At 36.0% G+C, this 24,062-nt stretch overlaps 1 protein-coding gene across 1 annotated transcript in view; it reads left to right on the top strand.

Annotated features, from left to right (window-relative positions):
- Window positions 1–22,650, top strand: part of crim1 (cysteine rich transmembrane BMP regulator 1 (chordin-like)) — a 313,308-nt gene extending 290,658 nt beyond the window's left edge. The window contains exons 14-17 of the mRNA XM_056477346.1: window positions 5,075–5,263; window positions 9,408–9,524; window positions 14,917–15,104; window positions 17,071–22,650. Coding sequence (XP_056333321.1) covers window positions 5,075–5,263; window positions 9,408–9,524; window positions 14,917–15,104; window positions 17,071–17,247 — 671 coding nt within the window. The 3' untranslated portion in view covers window positions 17,248–22,650. The remainder of the gene's footprint in view (window positions 1–5,074; window positions 5,264–9,407; window positions 9,525–14,916; window positions 15,105–17,070) is intronic.
- The last annotated feature ends 1,412 nt before the right edge of the window (window positions 22,651–24,062 follow it).

Below are 24,062 nucleotides of genomic sequence, written 5' to 3'. Positions count from 1 at the left end.
GTACTCTCCCCCAAGAACACATAATATTTTATTCTTAAGAATATCTCACTTAATTATAATATTTTAAGAATTTAATAATTAGGCATTGGAATCAGAATGTGACAACGACAACGAAGTGAAAGATAAACCATAACAGAGTCTGCGATATCCACTACCCAGGGCTTGACCTTAACTTTTTTTATCACCAGCCACTGTGGCTAGTAGATTTCCAACATTACTAGCCACTTGCCATTGTCACTAGCCACAATTTTGTTGTTTTGAATATATATTTTATATGAATAAATGTGATATTCATTCATTCATTTTCTTTTCGGCTTAGTCCCTTTATTAATCCGGGGTCGCCACAGCGGAATGAACCGCCAACTTATCCAGCATATGTTTTACGCAGCGAATGCCCTTCCAGCTGCAACCCATCTCTGGGAAACATCCATACACTCTTGCATTTACACACATACACTACGGACAATTTAGCCAACCCAATTCACCTATACCACATGTCTTTGGACTGTGGGGGAAACCGGAGCACCCGGAGGAAACCCACGCGAACACAGGGAGAACATGCAAACTCCGCACAGAAACGCCAACTGACCCAGCCGAGGCTCGAACCAGCGACCTTCTTGCTGTACTACCTACTTCACCAAGTACCTACTACTTGATTTAGATTTTGTGTTATGTCCACATGCCTCCTCATTCAATTCACTTTTTGTGTGTGCTGTGTATGAGCTTGCTCACTGTGCTTGAGCAAATGGTTTGTGTCGCATTGCAATTAGTTTTTTATTTAACATGACTTTTTAGGGCTCAAAATTAAGGATTTACCAAATTTATCTCTGACCACACCAAAAAGAAATAGTTGTTTCTTAGCCACACATTTTAAATGTGTCAAAACAAGCAAATATAGCTGCATACATGCACTTTTTATTCAACAAAACCTTTCTTTTTTTAAAAAATTGACATTTAAAAAGATCTATTGTCATGTATTTAACATATGCACAGTAATCTGTCCAGGCTAAAGGTCCCAGATCAGCAGTTACTACACATAAATGGAGTTAATCTCATATTAAAGCAATGTTATTGTAAAGGTTGATAATTAAACTATATTAACAAAAATAAATGTAAGCAAAAGAAAGCAGGTAAAAACATACCGTGAGTGATAATGAAAGGATGATAACGTGCACACGGTTAATGTTAGGCCTGTTAATAATCTGTTCAGAGAATAATTCAAATGAAAGCAGTAATTGCTGCTGCTTACAATAGGATATATATTTTGTTTTCCAATCTTGAGCTCTTGAAAGCAGCAGGACTGTGGGTGCACGATCATCGCTTTTTGTCTAGTCTATTTCAAAGAGAACCGATCGCACCAGTTGCGTTTCCACTACAGTTTCACGCAAGTAAACTGAAGCGCGTGCGCGATTTTTAACAGTCGCCCGCATCACATCACCTGTCCATCCTCTCAAAAGGTATTCACCTGCTTTCTTATTTTTGTCAGTTGTGCTGCTTCTCGATTCTGAGATCACATTTGCACGCATATTGGGCCACCCTTATTGTCACACCCTGCTTTAAGAAAACTACGATTTAAAATTATTTCCAACCAGCCAAAGTGGCTAGTGGAAGCGGCTGTATTACCCGCCAGAGCTGAGATCTACCCGCCATTGGTGGGTTGGTGGGTGTTAATGTCAAGCCCTGCCTCTACCACAGCAGTTCCCAACAGGGGAATCCCCGCCCACAAGGGGGCCTTAGCATGCTCTGTGGGGGGTTGTGTCATATTTTAAAAATATTTTAGCAGTGGACAATTAGGGGAACGTTCATGTTGCCTTAGTTCATTTTATCCCCTGGCTGAAAAACAATGTCAAAAAATGGTGAGACTATGTTTACTTCCACAAAATAAACATAGTCTCACTGATTCGCCTTCAGCAGCCATTAGTAATTACCCAAGCAACACTGGAAACACGAAATTCAGGAAATACCAAGATAGTTACCTGAACTATGGTTTTATTCCATTTTCTCGAAAAACTTTTACAAATATTGTACACAGTAGCTGTAAAACCACTGCGATGAAAAGGAATACAATTGCAGAAACTTTGATTTTGCCATGTGCAACAAAGATTGTCAAGGAATTATTTGGAAAAGATAAATCAAAACAACTGGCCAAGATACCATTATAAAATATTATGGTCAAACATCACATCGCAACATTGTCAGAAGACGAGAGGGATCAGCTTCGTGATATGCGTCTTGCCCTGAGATCTCTCCACGTATTGACCAAATTATTACTCACTGCCAGCAGCGGTCCTCACACTGATTGATAAAGCATAACTAATAACATGCGAGCATTAAATTGTAATTATTTTTTCCCCTTTATACACCAGTGTGAATACTGATATTTATTATTGAATTTCAAATAGGGCTAATTTAAAGATCAAAAGCTTACGTTTTTCAGTTACAAATGGCCTACTGATGTTTTGCTTTTGTATTTTACATTAGGCAATTATTTGTGCATAAACATATCTAGATATATTAATAAACATACCGCTTGGTTGAACAACAACATTTTTGTCATCCTTGCTGCAAACGAGTGATAATATCATAAAATGTGGAGGGGAAATTGGGGTCTCAGTTAAAAAATGGGTGGGAACCACTGCTCTACCAGATCTATTTTCAGACATTCAAATGAAAATATACTATAGTAATTCATAGTAAATACTTTAGTGTTTTTTTAACCATGTTGACACTGACATCTCCAATATAGATAGTGATGTTGCACAATCAGCTAAAATGTTGCTACAATTGGTTTTTATCTATTTGCGATATATATTGCATCACCAAAAATGATCATGTCCATGTGTTGTGCCATAAATTGATATATTGATTATTGTGACAGGTCTAGTTGCTTACTTAGTCAAACAAATACAGTTGTTAACCATCTTAAAATGTCAGCTGTCTGTGTGAAAACCTTGTCCCAGAATGATTTTGATACATTTTGAAAACAGAAGGATGACAGGAAGCATTTAGGGGGGACTTTGGGGGATATACGGTATCAAAGATTTTAAAGTTGCCATAGATTGAACTTTTGAAAATACATAGACATCGCTGAATAATAAGAGCTTAGTACATGGAAATGACATAGTGTACAGTGAGCCTCAAATGCCATTGTTTCCCCAATCTCATGTAGATCCTGTCAGTATAAAATTCTGGTGAAAAACAAGCCAGTCAGACAAAACACAGACTCATGAATCACACAGGATTATTAATATGCACACCCCACGTAGAATTTGATTGGCTGCAATGTTTCCCCAGTGAGATTACAACAATATTTAAATACGATGCAAGATATATGGTTTATTATTATATTACTATTATACAGGATATTATTAAACCACAGGATACCTATAGTATATATTATTACATAAGTTTATTCAGTGTCATCCTAAAGAAGCATAAGGTCTGTTCATTTGTATCCTTTGATAGTTTAATGTGTATATTGGGAAATTTGCTGCATATTTTTGTAATGAGGTAACAAATGCAAGCAAATTGCTGAATATTATTTGTTTAATGCACATTTATGCATCCGGTCATATCATTCAGCAGTTCCTGGGATTTTTTCTAGAGTGAAAAAACAGCACTAAACTTATGTATATAACTGATTTGTTAAGACAGAGGTTGATGTTAGGTCCTGTCTGTGTTTTTATATAAGTTAATGTTATGTTTAACCAACACAATACATCTCAGTCTGCCCCTTTTGTTGAGTATAATTATAATGTAGCCTATAGTTCATCCACAACTCTCTAAAGTTACAAGGTTAACTAGATTAGGCATAAAGATAGCTCACTCACTCTTTCTAGCTAAAATAGAAAAACACTGCTCTACCACTTTAGTTTTTCAACAAGCATCCTATGGCATCTTTAAAATAAATATTGAGGATAACAAGATTAATTTGGAAGCAAGGGTTTACAGATCACAATGCAAGCAAGATAAGCATCAGGGTATGGTCGTTATGGTCACAGATCAAAACTTCCAGGATCAACACTATTTATGTATAGCAGGGTAAGATTGAATTATACATTATTCAGATTAATATGGATGGCACTGATAGGTGCAGGTTTGCTAATCTTATTTTGAGCTGGCTAACTTAACTGAGGTTAAGGCTTTGTTTACACATAAAAATTACATAGAACATTGACGTTAGCAGAGTTAAATACGTACATATGCTGTTGTTGAATAATCAGGGTGTCCACTGGGTCTTAAAAACTCTTAAAATTTCTTAAAATTAAAAAAAAAATGATTTTAGGCCTTAAAAATTATTAAACTCACGGAAATATTGTTGTAGGTCTTAAATCATTTTAAACCGGTCACCATTTAAAGCTACCTAATAGGACTAACACCCATCCAATCACAAACAATAAACCTTAATCAAAAATTTAACAAATGTTTTATTCATTAATTATATTTTCCAATATGGTTTGATTATTTTTCTTATATAAATATTTGTTTAAAGTCTTTAAATCAAGCACAATTAAAAATCTATTTATTATAAAAGCCAGTGTGAAATTGTATTCATAATAGTCTTAAACCCTGATATTGATATGGTTGAATATGTTGTCTTTTTCTGCTGTGGAAAATTAATAAAATAAATGATTTCCCATCCTCAGGATACCAGAAATCAGTGTTATAAGTACCCCAGGTATATTGTTTTAAACTTTTTAGTGCAGTGTTTCTCAACCATGTCCCTGGAGGACCACCAGCTCTGCACATTTCCATGTCTCCTTCACCAAACACACCTGAATCAGATCATTAGCAGAAACTGAAAGACCTGTAATGGGTGTGACAGACAAGAGAGACATCCAAAACATGCAATGTTGGTGGTCCTCCAGGAACATGGTTGAGAAACACTGTTTTAGTGGATTAAACCCCTATCAAACTAATCTTAGAATGTTTCTCTTTGGCACTAAAACCTAAAACCCCCTTGCAAATAATACTCCACTGGTTCATATGCATTTTAGGGGAGGAGCTTACTGATAGGTCAATTGAGTTGCCTTATGATATGACTGACTGAGTGTTTCTCATACCTCCTCACCAGATGCTACGCCAAGGGCTGTGTGTCATTTCAACGGGAAGACATACATGGACGAGGAGCGATGGGACATTGACAGCTGCACTCACTGCTACTGCCTGCAAGGCCAGACCCTGTGTTCGACTGTCAGCTGTCCTGCTTTACCCTGCCATCAGCCGCTCACTGTGGAGGGCAGCTGCTGCCCCATGTGTCCAGGTCAGGGCTTATGCGATGCGTGTTCACATTGAGATTAGATCAGATGATCAGAGTAGAACAGATTGAAGGACGGGACGGTCAATCTGTGTGGTAAACACATTGCTGGTTTACAGTACAGTGCCCTCCAAAAAGGCTTATTTTGAGTTTCATTGCCGAGACAAAATATTTAACCAGGAGGCTGCGTACATAATGCTCGACCTCTCCCAGATTTAGTCAGCTTTGTAATTTAAAGGGTTAGTTCACCCAAAATAAAAATTCTGTTGTAAATAACTAGTTTGTTTTAAGATTGTTCACTTTCAAATGCAATCTAAAAACAACCAAATATCAATGTCTTAGGATGTTGCAGTTTGACGTTGCGTCGACCACTATGACGTCTATCAGACGTTGGATCTTGGTTGCCATACCCTACAAATAAATTTCGGTATTTGACATCAATATGACATTGGCTTAAGATGTTGGCTCAACGTTGGATTTTGATCACTTTCCCACACAATCTAAAATCAACCTAATATCAACGTTACTTAACATCATTATTGGACTTAAAAAGCAATTTTGTCCTTAGACGCTGACTAGACATCGAATTTTCATAGGTTCATCGAACCTAATATTAAGGTCTTATGACGTTGTGGGCCTGCTGGGTTGGAAGACAAATGAAGGCTTTTCAAATAAGCTGTCTGATGCTTCATAGACAGCAACAGAGACATTAAAAGTCTTGAAAATGAACCAAAAACACTATCAAAACCTTCCATGTGACTTTAGTAGTTCGACTGTGATCATACGAAGCTCAAAGAACAGTTTTAGCACAAAAAAAACTGTAAAATTTACTTTGTTTACCTTTGTCTTCTCTTCGTCATCAGTTCATCGGGTGTGTGTTTACTATGGGCAATACAACATATTGTCAATAGACTCAGCAGCGCAATTGTAAATATTCTCATATTGCCAGATCTGATGCCAAAAACAGGCAAACAAAGCACAAAAAGAATTCTTATAGATTCCAGTTGAATCACTGAAGTCATATTATTCCTGGGTCCCAATTCACATACTATCCGTCCTAAATAGTATTCAAATATGGAATTAGTATGTCCCAAATCGTAGTATGTTAAAAAGAGTATGCCAAAGGTTCCCGGATGGTTTACTATTTCCAAAGATTTGAAGTGTAGAAGCATCCATACTCTTAACCGCTAATATTTCCCACAATACAATGCGTGTTGGACGTGAATTTGATTTGAACTACAAACTCGGGTCAAAAGTGTAAATAAACTACAAACATGTTGAACCGGCAAGACCAACCGTCAAGTGCAGAGGCTTCTGTAAAGTTGTTTGAATGATTATTGATTAATATCTTGTCAACTGGAATATATTTTCCATGTACTGGAATTGTTATTTCATATGCAACAACAATGTGGCCTTATATCAAGATATCTTTAGACATTAACGTCTGAATGCATAATTATCTAACGACCTGAGGAGATTTCTCTGCACGAAAGACTCACGAATGGCAGATTAACCTGTTGCTGATTCTCAAATAAAGTAGTTAATTAAATATGAAAGAAATGTGCAAGATGTATCGGGATGATTGACAAGGGACGTTACTAAGCAACATAACGATCTGTTAACGAGGCAGCAGTATGTCCTAAAGCTTGCATACTCTTCTGTTGCACACTCAAAAGCATATACTTTTCCTTCACGAAAAGAAGTACATACTTTTTGGGCGTTGTATAAGTATGCGAATTGGGACGCAGCATTAATGTCAATGTTTTTGGTTCCTCTTCTGGACTTTGAACATCTCGGGACCATTGCTGTCTGAGAGAGCTCCCGAATTTCATCTAAAATATCTTGTTTTGTGGTACGATGATGAACAAAGGTCTCAAGAGGTTTAAATGACATGATACCGAGAAATTCGTAAGAACAATTTTCATTTTGGGGTGAACTAACTTTTTAACAAAAGTGTTCTTGCTTGAAATTCTTCCTGTGCTGTCCTTCTTTCTTTAATGCGATGCAGTTCATGCATTTTTCATATTCATGAATTTAAGCATGGCTTAAGTATCCAACTACATTTAGGATTCTTATGTGTTTGACAGACACTTTAAGCAGAACTGAACTCTTGTTGCCCTGTAGTTAAGCTAAGTTTAACTAAAAGTTTCAAAGAATTAACCCCTTCGGACCTGGTGTCCATTTCAGTGGAAATCACATGTCAGCCCGTGTTTTTTGTGATTCCTAAGCATTTAATCTAATTCAAAGGCAGTAAGGCTCGGCATGTTGTAATTTGAAGAAAAAATCCATTACACTGAAAAGCAGCATGGCATCACTTCACTCCAGACACAGACATAAGCCACATTTACAATGTTTTTAATCAGGTTTATTTATATGTTTGCCAATATTTCATAGATTGTATGAAAAAAGAGGGAATGTCCTTACTAATTAAAGTTTAAAATCCTTTGTAACATTGAAAGTTTAGATCAAGATTTTTTCAAATATGTCTGTCCATTAGCATGGACAATAGATTCAAGATCTGTCACTGAAATTAAACCTCCAGTAATGCTGATTAAACTTTTTTATATATAAAAAAACTATATCATTGCTGAAACATTTTTTTTATCAAGTTTTGATGCATCACTTGCTTTAGTTCAAATCTTGGACAGTTTTACCTATTAAAGTTTATTAAAATATTAATGACAACGGGACATGGGTTGCTCTACAAATATATGTTTTATTATGGCAAGAAGAAAACCAAAAAAGTACACTTATTTAAAAATACAGATGTTTTTTTTTTAGATTTAGCCCGCTCCACAATTGACACATTACTGCCTGGATAGTTTCTGTCCTCTTCTTATGCTAAAAAGGTGATAATGGTCCGGCATTCCTCACCATTATCACAAATAAAGCCTAGAAAAACAGGGCATCAGTATATTGTAAACCGATAGGTTCAAATATTCCTTTCCAGTTATCAAAGAAATATTTTGTTCCTTAATTATAGTTTTGTAACTATTAAATTGTTTTTAATTCAACAATTTTCTACAGAAAAACATATTTCAGTAATTGTGGGTCTCCACTTTTGCCATGGCCTCTTTTGTCTTTAACAAACTTATACCTCAGGTTTTTCCAAACTTTACCACGGCTGTAGCAATTTCTAGCCAAGAATTATTGGTCATCTGGTTATCTCTATGATCACGGATCATGAAGATGTCTGAACAGTCATACTGTTTCAGGCAAAATCTCTTCAAAGTGTTTCATATTCTACTCAAATGAATTGCAGCACTGTTCACACTGTTCGCTCGAGTCTTAAATAAAAAAAAAAAATCATGCGCTCGGCTAGCCGAAATCATGTCGCGCGCACCCAAATCGAACCTCCCCAAACACAGCGATGATGTCACACTCGCCACAAAACTCAAGCGAAGTATTTTGCTAGTATAAACCAGGTTTTGATAATGAGTTAATGTTAGTTTTCAGGGTAAACTATCCCTTTTAATCCTGCTTCATTTCCTAATTCTATGCTCTTTTTTCACTTTATGAACTAAACGGGATGAAAACAACTAGAGCCTTCTTCACAATGAATAAATACCAGTATCTCTAATTCAAGCACCCTGCCATTTTGCTGTCTGTATTTTGTCTCTCTCCCGTTTTTCACACTCTCTCCCTCTCTTAATCTGCTTGTCTCTCTCTCTGTCTGGCTCTCATAAAGCAGTGTTTACTTAGAACATTCTCTCTAATTGAATGGGTCTTTCGTCTAAATACGGACTCGTTGAGATGAATCATTTAAAAGGATTGATTAAGTCGGAGTTGGACAGAGGCTAAATTAGCTCTCTTTGCATTTGGGAGATAATGTCATTGATCACGGCCTTCTTTATTGCTGTGTCACTTGGCTTGAGATCAATGAGGGGGTTGAGAGTAGTGTCGTGTGCATTCTGGGTAATCACTCACCCTTCGGTGCTTTCTCCCACTCCAAGACGCAGCTCTGAAGATGAGCTTTTAATTAGCCGACGACCCGCAATTTCACACTGACCCCATTCCGCTTGTTCTGAAAGGAGCACTTCGCAACTCTCCTCTTAATGTAGTTACAATTTATATGGTGTGCTTTTCTCTCACACGCTCTTCTCTCTCTCTCTCTCTTTGTGCTTCTGTGTCTGTGATGTTATAATTACAGAGAGTTACGCTCCTACGAATGTGCCCATCGAGAAGACGGACCAACGAGGAGACAAGTCCAGACATCAACCAGCCTGGCCCACTCACAGCGAAAATGATATTATGCCACAGTTTAGAGGTACGTTTGGGAGTACAACACAAAATATTTATTGTTACTGTTCATATATACAGTTGAGGTCTGAATTATTAGCCCTCCTGAATTATTACCCACTCTGTATATTCCCCCGCAATTTCTGTTTAACGGAGAGAAGATTTTTTTCAGCACATTTCTAAACATAATAGTTATAATAACTTATTTCTAATAACTGATTTATTTTATCTTTGCCATGATGACAGTAAATAATATTTGACTAAATATTTTTCAAGATACTAGTATGCAGCTTAAAATGCAATTTAAAGGCTGAGGGTGCTTTCACACTTAGGGCTCTATTTTGATGATCCATGCGCAAAGTCCAAAGCGCAGGGCGAAAACACATTAAGGACGTGTCAGAATCCACTTTTGCTATTTTAAGGATGGAAAAATCAGCTTTGCGCCGTGGCGCATGGTCTAACAGGGTTGAGCTTATTCTCTTAATGAGTTATAGATGTGTTTTGAGAATAAACAGAGTCTCATCTCCCATTCCCTTTAAGAGCCAGTTGCGCCGCTATAGCGCATTTGCTATTTACATGGTGGACTTTGTAAGTGGAAAAACTGAACCTTCACTCGAGAGAAAACAGTTAAACAGAGCATCTACAGAGCGAGAATGAGAGATGAGCCTCTTCATTTTTTACTTTCGCTTTCACTCTCGTGGATAGGGAAACTTCTTGTACGCACAGACATCCATTAGCCTATAAATAATTAATTTCGTTTGTCAAGCACAAATATTTGTTTTAAAACTATTTCTAAATTCAGTTCTAATTTCCAGCAAATATATGGAGTTATATCCATATACACCTGCTATGACCCATATGGTCTAAAACCAGGTGGACAAATCTAAGCTTGTTTTTAAAGAACAATATATATATATATATATAAATATGCATATAATAAATAATACTGCTAATAATATAAAAGCAAATTATGAAGATAATATAACATATAATTATAATTTTTGTAATAATTTAATCCTTTAATTCTTTTTTATTTGTAAAGATATTTGTGTATTCCTTTACATCCTGTGTGTATTAAGCAATGTGTAAGCGAGGCGCACAACTTACGTGCTCTGCGCTGGACAATAGACCAGCTTTGATCTGATCTATTGAACAGTCTATTTAAGTTCCTCAAAATGGCAATGCGCCTCAGCAATGCGCCTCAACACGCCTCCTTTTTTAGACCAGAACGCCTATGGGTATTACAATTTCTACTATTACTACTACTACTAGTGTGTGAAAAAATAACACACAGTTTTCAAAAATATTGAAAATGCTTTATTTCAATTACATTTTAAGTTTCAGATACTTAAGCATTTTTATCCGTTAATTAATCGGCTATGATGTGCACATTTGTATCAACAACAATTAAGAGTGATAATGAAACGGATATAAAACACATGACACGGACATAAAACAACAACATTATTGTGTTAGAGCTTAAATGAACTTTATAACGCAAAAACAACATTATGTACGCATAATAATACAGCTCTTCTGTGTCAGTTAATTTAGTTGACTGTTGAAATTTTAACCCAACTGGTTGAGTTATTAAATAAATAACCCAATAAACGTTAAAAATAACCCAACAAAGCACCAAATATTTAACCCAACTAGTTAAGTTATTATTAAATAATCCAAAACACACAATATTTTTAACTCAACCACTGGGTAAATAACTCAATGTTTTTTTAGAGTGTAATAGGGGAAAGCTCAAGAAACTGGCTGAAAAACGGAAGAAAATGCGGCATGTAATCAACATTCACTCAATACATCCATGTGTACAAACTTTTTGAACGTGAAAATTTGTTTAACAACACCAAAAAGATTATATACAGGCCTAGCTATGTGTATTATATGTTTATGTGTTATATAATAATCAGATACAAACACCACCACACTTTTACAAAATCCAGGAGAATATAAATATCAGACCTGCCATGTAATCGCGGTAATGAAATCTCTGTCTTGTTTTGTTATAATTCATGTCTTTACTGGCATTTCTGCAGAATAAACAACCGTAACGTGAACATTGAGATGCACAGCAGCGGTGAATGTTTGTTGATGTTAAGTTCATCAACAGAATAAAAAAAAATGCAACCCCTGCGACAAAACAAGACGGTTTTTATTGTGGAGCAATTTTTCCCCCTTACAAAAATAAATAAAAATGTAGACTATGCGTCCACGTTTTTGTATGCTTTCATCTGTTATTTTGTGATATCTGGAAGATATCCGCATGGGGGAAAAACTTTAGTAATCTATAATAAACATGTTTTTGAACCACATAGTAAAGTGTATAATGTGTACAAATCTTTGTTAATGAATGCTACAGAATACTGTAGCTTAGTAAACTGATAAACTGTAATAAATACTGTAACGTTAGTATAAACTGTGGTGCATCATGATGGTGTATAATTATAGCGTAGAAAACTGAAGCCTATTGAATAATTTGTTTATTACTACAGTTGTGTTGTACCACAGCAACAATATAATTACTTCGACAGTTTAATTCAAGTAATTATCTATAGTATGCCTTTAAACACTATAATATTTACTATGGAATGTTTCATGTATCGTAATTATACATTATGTACCGCATCGATGGCAGACAAATATATTTTAGGTCAGTAGAAAACTCTGCCCTCTTCATAATATAAGGATCATGCCCAACAAATGTGGTTATTTTCTATTTATATCTCCTTTGAAATATGGTATAAATCGCAAAAATACGGACTTTCCTCTATCTCTCCCATTCAGTTTTTTACTTCTTGCCCTCCTCGCCTCACCAGAACCACGTGATTGAAAACAACCTATTAGGCAAGTCATTGTATAATGAAAAAAAATATTGCTTAAGAGAGCTAATAATATTGACCTTTAAATGGTTTTAAAACTGCTTTATTCTAGCTTAAATAAAACAAGTAAGACTTTCTCTAGAAGAAACAATATTATAGGAAGTAGTGTGAACAATTCCTTGCTCTGTTAAACATCATTTTGGAAATATTTGAAAAAAATTATTTTGACTTCAACTGTATATGTAATTATTCATTCATTCATTCATTTTCTTTTCGGCTTAGTCTCTTTATTAATCGGGGGTCGCCACAGCGGAATGAACCGCCAACTTGTATATGTAATTAGTATTTAAAAAATTTTGATGATTACACTTTTTCTGTTGTTTGATATTGTTTTATTTTTGTATCTTTTAAGTGTAAAGCCCTTTGACAATTAAGTTTCAAAGGTGCTATATACAAATTTAAATACATTTAAAATAAATAAATATAACAATGTTACAAATAAATTTGTTGTCACATCAGATTTAAATTATAAGCTACTTTAGAATTAAAGACATCATATATTATTTGATATGTTTAAATTATAAGTGGGCGACGCCGTGGCACAGTAGGTAGTGTTGTCGCCTCACAGCTAGAAGGTCACTGGTTCGAGCCTCGGCTGGGTCAGTTGGCATTTCTGTGTGGAGTTTGCATGTTCTCCCTGCGTTCGCATGGAAATCAGATCACCCAGTGGAAACCCACGCCAACACGGAAAAAACATGCAAACTCCACACAGACAGCGACAGTGCTAACCACTGAGCCACCGTGCCAACCTAGTGTTAAACATCCATTTACAATGACTGAGGTGGTCAGTCAAGAGTTAATACTTCTACATGGTATTAATACTGTATGTTTCACTTGTGTACAAAATTCTTTAAAGGATTAGTTCACTTCCAGAATTAAAATATACCAAAATTCTAAATTTAACTCCTTTTCCTTCGAGATATTAATTTCTTTCTTTCTTTAGTCAATGAGAAACTAAAACATGCTGAATATTTATGGATTGTCAGTAGTTTGAATTGTTAAACTAAGCAAAGGGCTTTAAATGATCATAACCAAAACGTATTTTAACTTTTATTAGAGATTGTTTGGCACTAGTTCTGGGATGCAAGCTTTTATAGTTAAAAAGGATTTGTATGTATGATATAATCATTCTTTTTTTTAAAAGAAAATGATATTGTTGTGTAAGGTAAGACCCTAAATCTGCAGTTCAACACTCTCAGAAATAAAGGTACGCATGCTGTCTCTGAGGTGTTACCTTTTCGAAAGGTATAAATTTGTGGCTAAAAGGTCCATATTAATACCTCAAGGGTACATATTAGTATCTAAAGAGTACAAAAGTGTTCCTCTTAAAACTTTAGGTACTAATATATACTTTTGAGGTACCAATATGAACCCTTCAAGTGTATTACAGTTTCTCTGATGTAATGTTCAATATTAGGGACCTGAAAATGTATTATTTGTCATAGTCTAAACAGTGTTTTCATAATTGTTGGCATAAAGTAATTGTTTGTTTCTTTGAATAATCAATTATTCATTAATGATTTAATCCACTGAGCACAGCTGTACTTTAATAAAACATTTTCCAAAAGCAGAACACTGCTTTTCATTATTCTTCATTGATCAGTTTTGACAGTTCTTTTAGGAGACAATAATTTTCATCTTTCAGATTTTGCAGCTCTTTCACATTCTCAAAGAGCTTCAATAAAGGGATAGTTCACCCAAAAATAAAAATTCACTCATCATTTACTTATCTTCCACTTGTTCCAAACTGCCTGAGTTTCTTTCTTCTGTTAAACACAAAAGAAGACATTTTCAAGTATGACGTTATTATCGACAGTATCTAGACATCTACAGTACTTTTTGTTTCTGCAGATGTCAGTGGCTTCTTTTTCCCCCAACATTCTTCAGAATATCACTCGAGTGAGACATTTTAGGATCACATTTTGCGTGAACTATCCTTGTTAAGCTACCTGAAAAGTAATATTTTAAAAAGACAATTTTGTAAAAAGACAGTGTCTACAAAATATCCAGATAAAAATAGACACCCAAACCTTTGAGGAAAAGGGTTAGTTTGAAAATGTATGTGGAGTAATGTAGATGTAGCTTTAAGCTTAAGTGAAGCTGTTAGCATGTTTTAGTTAGCTATAATCTCTTCTGATTTTATCCTTGTAATGGTTTGATGTGCTAGTTTTATTGAGTTAGCAAGAACATCTTTGCAACTTTTAAAGTAACTTGAATCAAACTTGACTGTCAGAGTTTCACAAAGCTGGCTGTTTGTTTCTTTAGACTTGCAATCTGAAACTCAATTTTCTATGCATTTCTTTAGTTAGGGCTGATGCGAGTGGGAGTCTGTCTGTCAACGCTCTGGCATTTGCTTTAATTCCTGACATTGATGTCTGGCATTATTTTACAATCAAGCCATGTTTGCTCTTTATATGGCATAAATCAATTCTGAATTGTTCTACACCTCCCCAGTCAGACATTGCTCTGTGAGTCACTGCTGTCAGGTGTGAATATAACATCAAGTGTATGTTTTTTGGTTGATTCCAGGTGAATTTGGAAGTCTGCAGATGCCCTACCTAGATGGCAAGACGCCTCTGCCCAGTGAAGATGCTGGCCTGCATTGGGCATGGGTGGCATTACCAGTATTGATGATGATGCTCACTCTTGCCGCACTGCTGTTGGTCAACCAGCGGAAGCAGTGGATCCCTGTCCCTTGCTATCGCACACCCAATAAGGTATACAGTATGTCACAGTTCACTACGCAGAGATAACCTCAATTTAGGGGTGTATTAACACTTGGCTATGTGATATGACTATAATAAGCTCTGTTGTGATTGTTCTGTTAGTGTGGCTCATTTGAGTAAGTGTGAATGGTGTATCGGAGGCAGTATCCTTGTGGTTAGCACACTGATACTGTAGCATTGCAGTACTCACAGCAAACTAAGTTTGATTCATGGCTCAAGATTCTTTGACTTTCCTGTTCTCCTTTTTCTGCACAATGCTTTCCTGTCTGTGCTTCAGTTAAATTAAAAAGTACAAATAAACAAAAGATATAATAAAAAAATTAATAATAATAAATTATATATATATATATATATATATATATATATATATATATATATATATGTATATATATATATATATATATATATATATATATATATATATATATATATATATATATATATATATATATATACACTCACAGGCCACTTTATTAGGTACACCTTACTAGTACCGGGTTGGACCCCACTTTGCCATCAGCACTGCCTTAATCCTTCATGGCATAGATTCAACATGCTGGTTCTGAAGATTTGTCGGCTGCACATCCGTGATGTGAATCTCCCGTTCCACCTCATCCCAAAGGTGACCTATTGGATTGAGATCTAGTGACTGTGGAGGCCATTTGAGGACAGTGAACTCGTTGCCATGTTCAAGAAACCAATTTGAGATGATTCGCACTTTATGACATGGCTTTATGAAATGGGTACACTGTGGTCATAAAGGGATGGACATGGTCAGAAACATTACTCAGGTAGGCTGTGGCATTGACATGATGCTCAATCGGAACTGATGGGCCCAAAGTTGTGACAGGAAATTATCCCTCACACATTACACCACCACCACCAGCCTGAACCATTGATACAAGGCAGGATGGATCCATACTTTTAATGTTGTTGAAGCCAAATTCTGACCCTAACATCCGAATTTCACAGCAGAAATCGAAGCTTTTCAGACCAGGCAATGTAAATATCCGTAAATTTAAATGTCTGACCATACTCCTCTGACCTCTGGCATCAACAAGGCATTTATGCCCACAGAACTGGCGCTCGCTGGATATTTTCTCTTTTTCAGACCCTTTTCTGTAAACCCTAGAGATGGTTGTGCGTAAAAATCCCAGTAGATCAGCAGTTTCTGAAATACTCGTAGTATGAAACAATATTTGTTTAAGAAATAATAAATAGAGTTGTAAGTCTGTAAGATGACAGAAAAAGTACTGGCAGTTTATCACCAGGTTTTATCATCAAGCCAATATATCACGTCAAACTATTCAAAATGTCAATAAAGGTCACTTTTTCAATCTTTTCAACTTACATTGGAGGAAAGATCAAGGTCCCATAATGCAATTGCAAGGTATAAATAAATGTAATTAAAAAAAACATGAATACAGAACACTGAAGGAGGTCGCACACCAGATGAGCCGCAATCCATTTTAGAAATCTAAACATAGATTTTTATCACAGTATGCACAACTGCGGCGCAAGTCGGCGGCTGTCCACGGTGCCCAGCTACGACTCAGGACACATTCATTGAAAAGTAAGAATGACTAATAAATCCATAAATGACAATAAGTCCCTAAACAGTGACGTGGCATCTTCGGTTAGCTTTGCACTCACACTACAAGCATATCAAGCCAAAGCCCAACCGGAGTGCACTCTGGCACATCTTTTCCGACTGGGCTAGGGCCGGCCAACTGAGCACTCACACTTGTTAAACGAACTGGTAAACGCGCCTGGGCCTGGTTCGCAAAGCCTAATGTGAGTGCACTCTTAATGGATACTTTTACAGTGTTTCATCAACTCCTCAAAGCAAAAATTTGGCCAAAAGTAGTAAAACATATTCCAGCCTTTAGTAACAAAAGCATGTGAAAACTCTCAACTAGACTGACTGTGTTGTGTTTTTTTTTTCTGTCCTGTACAGTCTACATGTCTTAACAACCAGCTGGTGTACGTGGACTGCCAGAAGGGGACGAAGGTCCAGGTGGACAGTTCGCAGCGCATGCTCCGCATTGCAGATCCCGACTCGAGATACAGCGGCTACTACAGCATGCAGAAACACAACAACCTGCAAGCTGACAACTTCTACCAGACCGCGTGAACAGCAGGAGCGAGAGAGAGCGTGAGTGAAAGAGAAAGAGAGAGACTGAGCCTGTGTTCAGCTGCCAGACCTTTGCGGCACGTGGACACCTACTAAAAAAACAAACAAATCTAAACTGTAGAGACGGACAAAGAAAGCCACAAAACTAAGCAGTCAGAGAAGAGACCCCTGATACTGAATAACGATTATAATATTCACATAAGTCACTCCGAAAAATGTATCACACGTCGACACCCGGAGATGAAAGCCGCACCTATGTAACCTACGAACCATTACGGAGTGTGATAGTTAAATTGGAGAGGACTCTTCTAGAATATTTTTGTGAATCAGAGGCGTGTGTGAGAGAGCGTGAGATTTCGTGGCACAAGTTTTGAAGGTAGTCGTGAGGTCAAATGTACGTCTTTGGGATTAGGACAAGTAGGGTGTTTTATTCGTTTCCTTTCGACAATATTTTTTTTCCTGCATTCCTTTTTTTGGGTGGTTGGAAAAGAGAAAAATTATTTTAGGAGTGATGATGATTTTTTTTTGACACAAGTGCTTGTGTGAACACTTAACTCTGAACCAAAGCTTCTCTGTCTGTGGCACCTTATGCCGAAACAGACCAGGCGAGAGGCCGAGGAGGGACGTTCACTTCCCTGAAACTGAGGAGACGCGGGACTGTGTACGGAGCACAGCTGAGAGAGGGAAAAACAAGAGGGAAAACCAGACAAAAGATAGTCTGTTGTTGTTGTTGTTGTTGTTGCAACAGATGCATTTTTGTAGGAGATGCTACTGTGAGATTGTGATTTCCTCTGCGTGAGTTTGTTTTTCTTTTCAAGACGAAAGGAGGAAAAAAACGGAGCGAGTTGCTCTGTGGACATGAGTTCTTCCTGTTAAAGGATGCGTGGGGGGGTCTCTATGTTGTATTTCTGCTTACATGTATGAGCATTTTCCCATTTAATCATACAACCACCATTTGTTCTTTCTCCCACAACTAAGGGCAGATCGACACTCCTAGCAAATATATATATAAATATATTATTTTTTTTCCTGAAACAAATCTGAGGACGTGAGATAATGAACATAGAGATAATGGTTTGGATTTGAGGCTATGCTTTACAAGTGCTGCTTTTTTCCTTTTATTTTTGATTTTATTGTTGTTGCTTTGAATCTTTAAACCTCATTTTATGTGGAGGAAAAGCTGTAGTGAGGGTCATTTGTCTTTTTGAGAAACATTTACCAAGAGGACAGAATCAAACGGCCTTATTTGTGAAATGCAGGCAGAATGGATATGCGCAAACTGTTCGTAAACACACTGATCTCAGTTTCAGAAATGTTTGTGTGTTTAATAGTTATTTGCAAAAGCGCACTTTCAGAGTAGATCATGCTAAAGTTTATTAATAAATAAATACAAGCTGCATTTACATGAACCTCAATAATATGTTTGTAATCTCACTAGTAGCCCAGTACAAATAAAAAAGTTACATACCTGGTCAGTCAACAATGCATTTCCCAAACAATGACATAACTATCATGGTATGATGCATCGTTTGGGAAAAGAACGATGTAGCGACGAGTTTTTCACAAAACCCTAGTTTCTCTGTTGCAGATCCGTTGTTTAAACCATGTTAAGCTGCGGTCACACTTGACTTTTCTTCCCATAGACTTCCATTCATACGCACACAAATGCGTCTGACCAGAAACGCAGGGTCATGCGTCAAGTTTCATATGTCGCTGTGGTGCAGAGTTCAAGCTTGGTGAACTCTGACCTGCAAAATCGCATCACTTGACTGCGTGAGAATAATCGAGGATCAAAACAGGACAGAAATTTAAAACACGGAGCAATCGCTCGCTTTTTTTAAATATCTAATAAGCTTGTTTAATCCCGCCCCTTTTTACAGGGCAGTACGACAGAATTTCGCACACACAAAGCCCAGTGTGACCGTAGCTTCTGTTGTAACGTAAACATCCATAATGCCGCTTTAAACGGGGTGGAGCAACAATTTCTTTCAAGAAAAACCCTGAAATTTTTTTGTGCAAATTATATTGTTTTACGTGCACACACATTTAAAAAAATTCCAATATTAGTTGGATATTGAGAGATGACCTAAGAGAGATGACTTTAAGATTTTTTTTTTAATCAATCCAAGTTTAAATGTTGGAACATTCAAAAGGAATAGGGCATAGGGGGGATAACTGGAAATAGAACACAAGTTACTTACATAAAACTACAGCTCGAGATGTATAGTTGAAAACGTACAAGTTTGCCACGCAGTTTGCAAATGTTTGTCGGAACGATCGATTTGGCAAACGCCAAATAAACAAATTATAGCTGCGTCCCAAATCGCATACTTATGCACTATTCTACACCATTTTGTAGTATAAATAGTGTAAGCAGTGCGTTCACACTGAAAACTAAGTGTAATAAGTGCTAACTAATAATAGTAATAAGTTAACTAACTAATAAGAGCACTTTAATTATCCGGATGATGCACTCATTCAGCCGCTAAAATGAAGTGTGGACTGATGGACACTTCATGTACTCAACGACCGCAGCTTTGCTCACGGAAGGGGTGGAGCTATCGGGCGCACATGTTGGATAACTTTATTTGTTTTGGATGGTGAGAGCTAAATTTTCCTACGAGAGTGATTATAGCGCCTCCCGATGGTCAATGCGGTTATACTCATGGCGAGTATTATTTGATAGTTTGGTCATTTATTTCACTGATTTGGCAAACGTTAAACGTCATCAGGGAAATGGTTTGAATTTACGCTTAGTAAAAAACCATTAGTGCTCCATTTGGGACGACACTACATACATGTACTATGCTGTTGAGTGTGTAAGTGCAAAAGTACATAGTGCATGAGTACATAGTGTATAGTGTGCCATTTGAGTCACAGCTTATGTTTGTAACGATGCAACTTGTTGGCTAACCATAGTTTTCGGAAATGCACCCCAGAATAAATTTCGCCCAGCGTCAGAACAGATTTTATTTACCAATAAGAATCTCTCTCGCATCAAAGAGCTTCAGCACTTAGGGCGCGAGGACACTGAAGTAAATTTGGAAAACTGTTTCATGAAAATGCCAGCGCTTTTCAAAATAAAAGGCTTTTCTAACTGTTGGAGCCTTTAAAAATGCTGATTGTTTGTGTAAAATGGAAGCTCAGCACCTTGTCAAAAATAAACTAGAAAAAATACACTCGGCTTAAGGGAAAAAACACTTCGGTGGACACACACCCTTAAAGCAGCACTTGATAGAAGAATAAAATGAACAATCATAAACAATGATGGTGTAGATGCTAGGAAAGCTATCATTATATTTAACTGTATAGTAATTATCTTTGGCTTGAACAGGCTTATGGGCAAATGGAAATAGTTGCATATTCAAGAACATAATACAATTACTATATTTAGAGTTCAAATACAAACTTTGCTTGGTTTTTAAATAATATTTAATTTACTCTGAATGAAATACAATGTTTTTATAAAAAAGTTTAGTTCTATGAATAAATTCACAAAAAAAAACTCAAAATTGTCACTGCTTAATGGTTTTGTGAACAATTTCTACAAAAATTCTGGCGTTAATAGAGTGCTTACAAAAGTTCAAGTAGTAGTAGTTGTAAAAAGGTAAACATGGTACCAAAAAATTATGAAGGAACGTTTTTAGTAATAATTTCTGAAAGCGATTTAAAGGGCACCTATGTTACCCCGTTTACAAGATCTAAGATAAGCCTTTGATGTCTCCAGAATGTGTCTGTAAAGTTTCAGCTCAAAATACCCATTAGATAATTTATTATGGCCTCCAGAATCTGCCCATTTTTAGTCTGTGGCTTTAAATGCAAATGAGCTGCTTCTCTCCGCCCACCGCTCCCACGTGCTTGTCTGCTTCTCCTGCATAACATCAGATAAACAGCAGTCAGTGATTGAGACAGACACTGATGAAGCTGAAATACAGCTCATTTGTCAAAAATACCAAGTAAGTGTATTTCATGTATTTAGGGGTGGAGTTTATGCAAGCCTTTCTGAAATGTGAGTCTCACACAAATGCCGTTTGTCGTTATATATAGCGGTTAAGAATTAGATAGCGATTTTACCGTCTTTATCACAAACATGCTCTATTTTTAAACTGTTTTAAACTTATAAAAATCACAAGAGAGTTTCAGCAAATATTTTAATCCCAGTTTATTTGCAAAACAAATGTTCTGTGGACATGTGTTTACATGTTATTATACTAACATGGCACCTGCCAATCAGTTTGGTGGGCGGGGAAAACCGCACTCCTATGTCACGTTGCAATGAGCCTTAAAATCACTGGGCCCATATTTTAGCATCAGGAAATGTTTAAAAAGAGACTGATTGTGTTTATATCACTCTAATATGACTGTGGACACACTATACCTACACCCAGTTCTGTCCAAACAGCTTACAAAAGTAGATTTTTATCATAGGTGCCCTTTAAGAATACAGTTCTTATGCATACAGTACATTACAAGAACAATTTAGCAAAAAGTCTGACAGAACATTTCTGCTAACAATTTACACAAAAAAGGTGTTGCCTGCATTTCATCAGTGAGGTCCAAAGAATCTGAATGACTTTTGTAGGAGCTTTGAGATAAACGTATACTGCTTTTTTGATAAACGTTTTCCATTTCTCTTCTTCATTTGTACTGTTCACGAAAGCGCCTCCTTTTCTGGAAGCTTTGTAACGTTACTGAGGCACCTTTGTGTTCTGGTTTTCTAGCTGAGAACGAATTTGGCTTCGAAAAAAAAAATCAATCCAAAGCTATTATAGGATTATAAAATTAATGTACATAGTAATGCTAAAATGAAAAGACCTGAAATATTATGTGAGTAAATATATGTATGTGTGTATGTATATGTGTTCGCATGTACGTACAGGTGCGCATGCACATGTACGCACACATGACTTCTCTTCATCGGTAAAGTTCATTTTCCTAATGAATGTATTTATGATTGAGCAAAATGAGAGATTTATATTATGGCAAACTGAAGATGACAGGCATTCCATTGCCTTTTTGTTCGATGGTTATAAAAAAAACAAGCACAGACGATGACGATATAGAAAGAAAGACAAACATCTCATTTTATTCAAATTTTTGTGTGTTTTTCTCCCCTCTCGTACATTTTTTGAGACCCATAAAAGTCACTTTGGGGTTTTTTTTTGTATTTGCGAATTAAAAAATGTGGGTTGAAATATAAAAACACAAGAAATCAGCAGAGTTCTCTAGAAAAAATTCATTATAATTTGTGTGCGTCGATAATTGTGTGTGTCACCTTTAGCCATCTTTTGTGATCTGACGGCTGAACGATTAAGCTCTTGTTTCATTGTTTTCTGTCACGAGTCCCTTCAGGTGTCAGAACTACTGGAATGTTGATGGACATAAGCTGTTGAAGTGAGGGGGCGGGGCAGGGGCGGGCCGTGGGAGGGGCAAGATGTGGGCGGGGCTGTTGATTTGTGATAGTTTGTCTTGGTTGTATCTTTATCTATATGTGATTATTGTTTGTAGAGCTATACAACTTGGCACTTTTATATATAGAGAGAAAAATAACGTGTTTCTTTCTTGTTTTGGGTTTGTTTGTTTTCTAACTGATCCTTTTATTTCATAGAAAAAGATGCCCTTTTTATTTATTTTTGTATAAACCCTTGTAGGACCCTGTGCAGAGTTGATTTGGTGAATCACCCCCCCCAAAACCCCCCCCCCAAAAAAAAAAGTTTTTAAAAAAGTGTCACACTGCATCTCCTAAATCAGGACAACGTTTTTAGGAAGAAGAGCAATTCCACTTTACTGCAATGATTGGTTTTAAAAAATATACTGGATTTAGGACACGTCTGCATTTTGATGTTGCATTTACAAGATGTTTTAAAGAGAATGTTTGTGAAAGCGAGACCCGTATCATCTCTGGGTAAACTTTGTAAACACAATTTGAAGAAATTGTATTTTGAATGCAGGCATGTTCCAACAAATATTGGCATGATGTAGGGATATTTAACAAAATACATCTGAAAGCAATTAATTTATTTACATTTTTTTGTTTTAATTAGGGGAAAGAGAATTGTGATGGAAATGTATTTAATTATCATAAACACAAATCCATAATGGCACAAATATAAATACACATCTTTAATAATTTTTTTCCCTTTCATTCGATGTCAGGCTGAAAAATTAATGTGGTTTAGTAACCCTTTCATTGAATGGGTGTTTATAAGGGTGTCAATAAACCTTTAAAGTCATGGCATGACTGTCATTACCTGGCGTTCGTTCAGTTATGACATTTTAATTGCAAAGATGACATTGTTTGTTATAACAACTTGACATAAACAAATACATCACAACCTGTTTTTGTCTTTGACATGACAACTTGGCATTACCAAGATTGTCATAAACCTGTCATAAACATGATTGTCACAAATCATAAAGATGTCTTGAGTTTTATAACAGCATTGTTAATATTTTCTTTGACCTACAACTACAGTGGTACAAGCTGAATTTGTCATTAAAATGTCATTAAATATGAATGATGCTCTTAAAAAATATTTGACAGAGTAACAACAATTTTTAACTGTGTTTTTAATAAAGTTTTTATGAACATTATACAAATAACATTTACTTAGAATGTTTACATTCACAAACAAATAAACAAATAGATAAAAATTATAATTAAACTATAATTAAGTTAATTACTAAATTATAATAATAAATAAATAATAGTGACAGACTAAAAAAATATAATACATTACATTAAAAAGGGGGGGGGGAGAAAAGTAGATAGATAAATAAATAAATAAATAAATAAATAAATAAATAAATAATAA

This window comes from Danio aesculapii, chromosome 17 (genome assembly GCF_903798145.1).
Source record: "Danio aesculapii chromosome 17, fDanAes4.1, whole genome shotgun sequence".
NCBI classification, from domain to species: domain Eukaryota; kingdom Metazoa; phylum Chordata; class Actinopteri; order Cypriniformes; family Danionidae; genus Danio; species Danio aesculapii.
The sequence above is the reverse complement of the archived record's forward strand: the minus strand, read 5'-3'. Positions and strand labels throughout refer to the sequence as shown.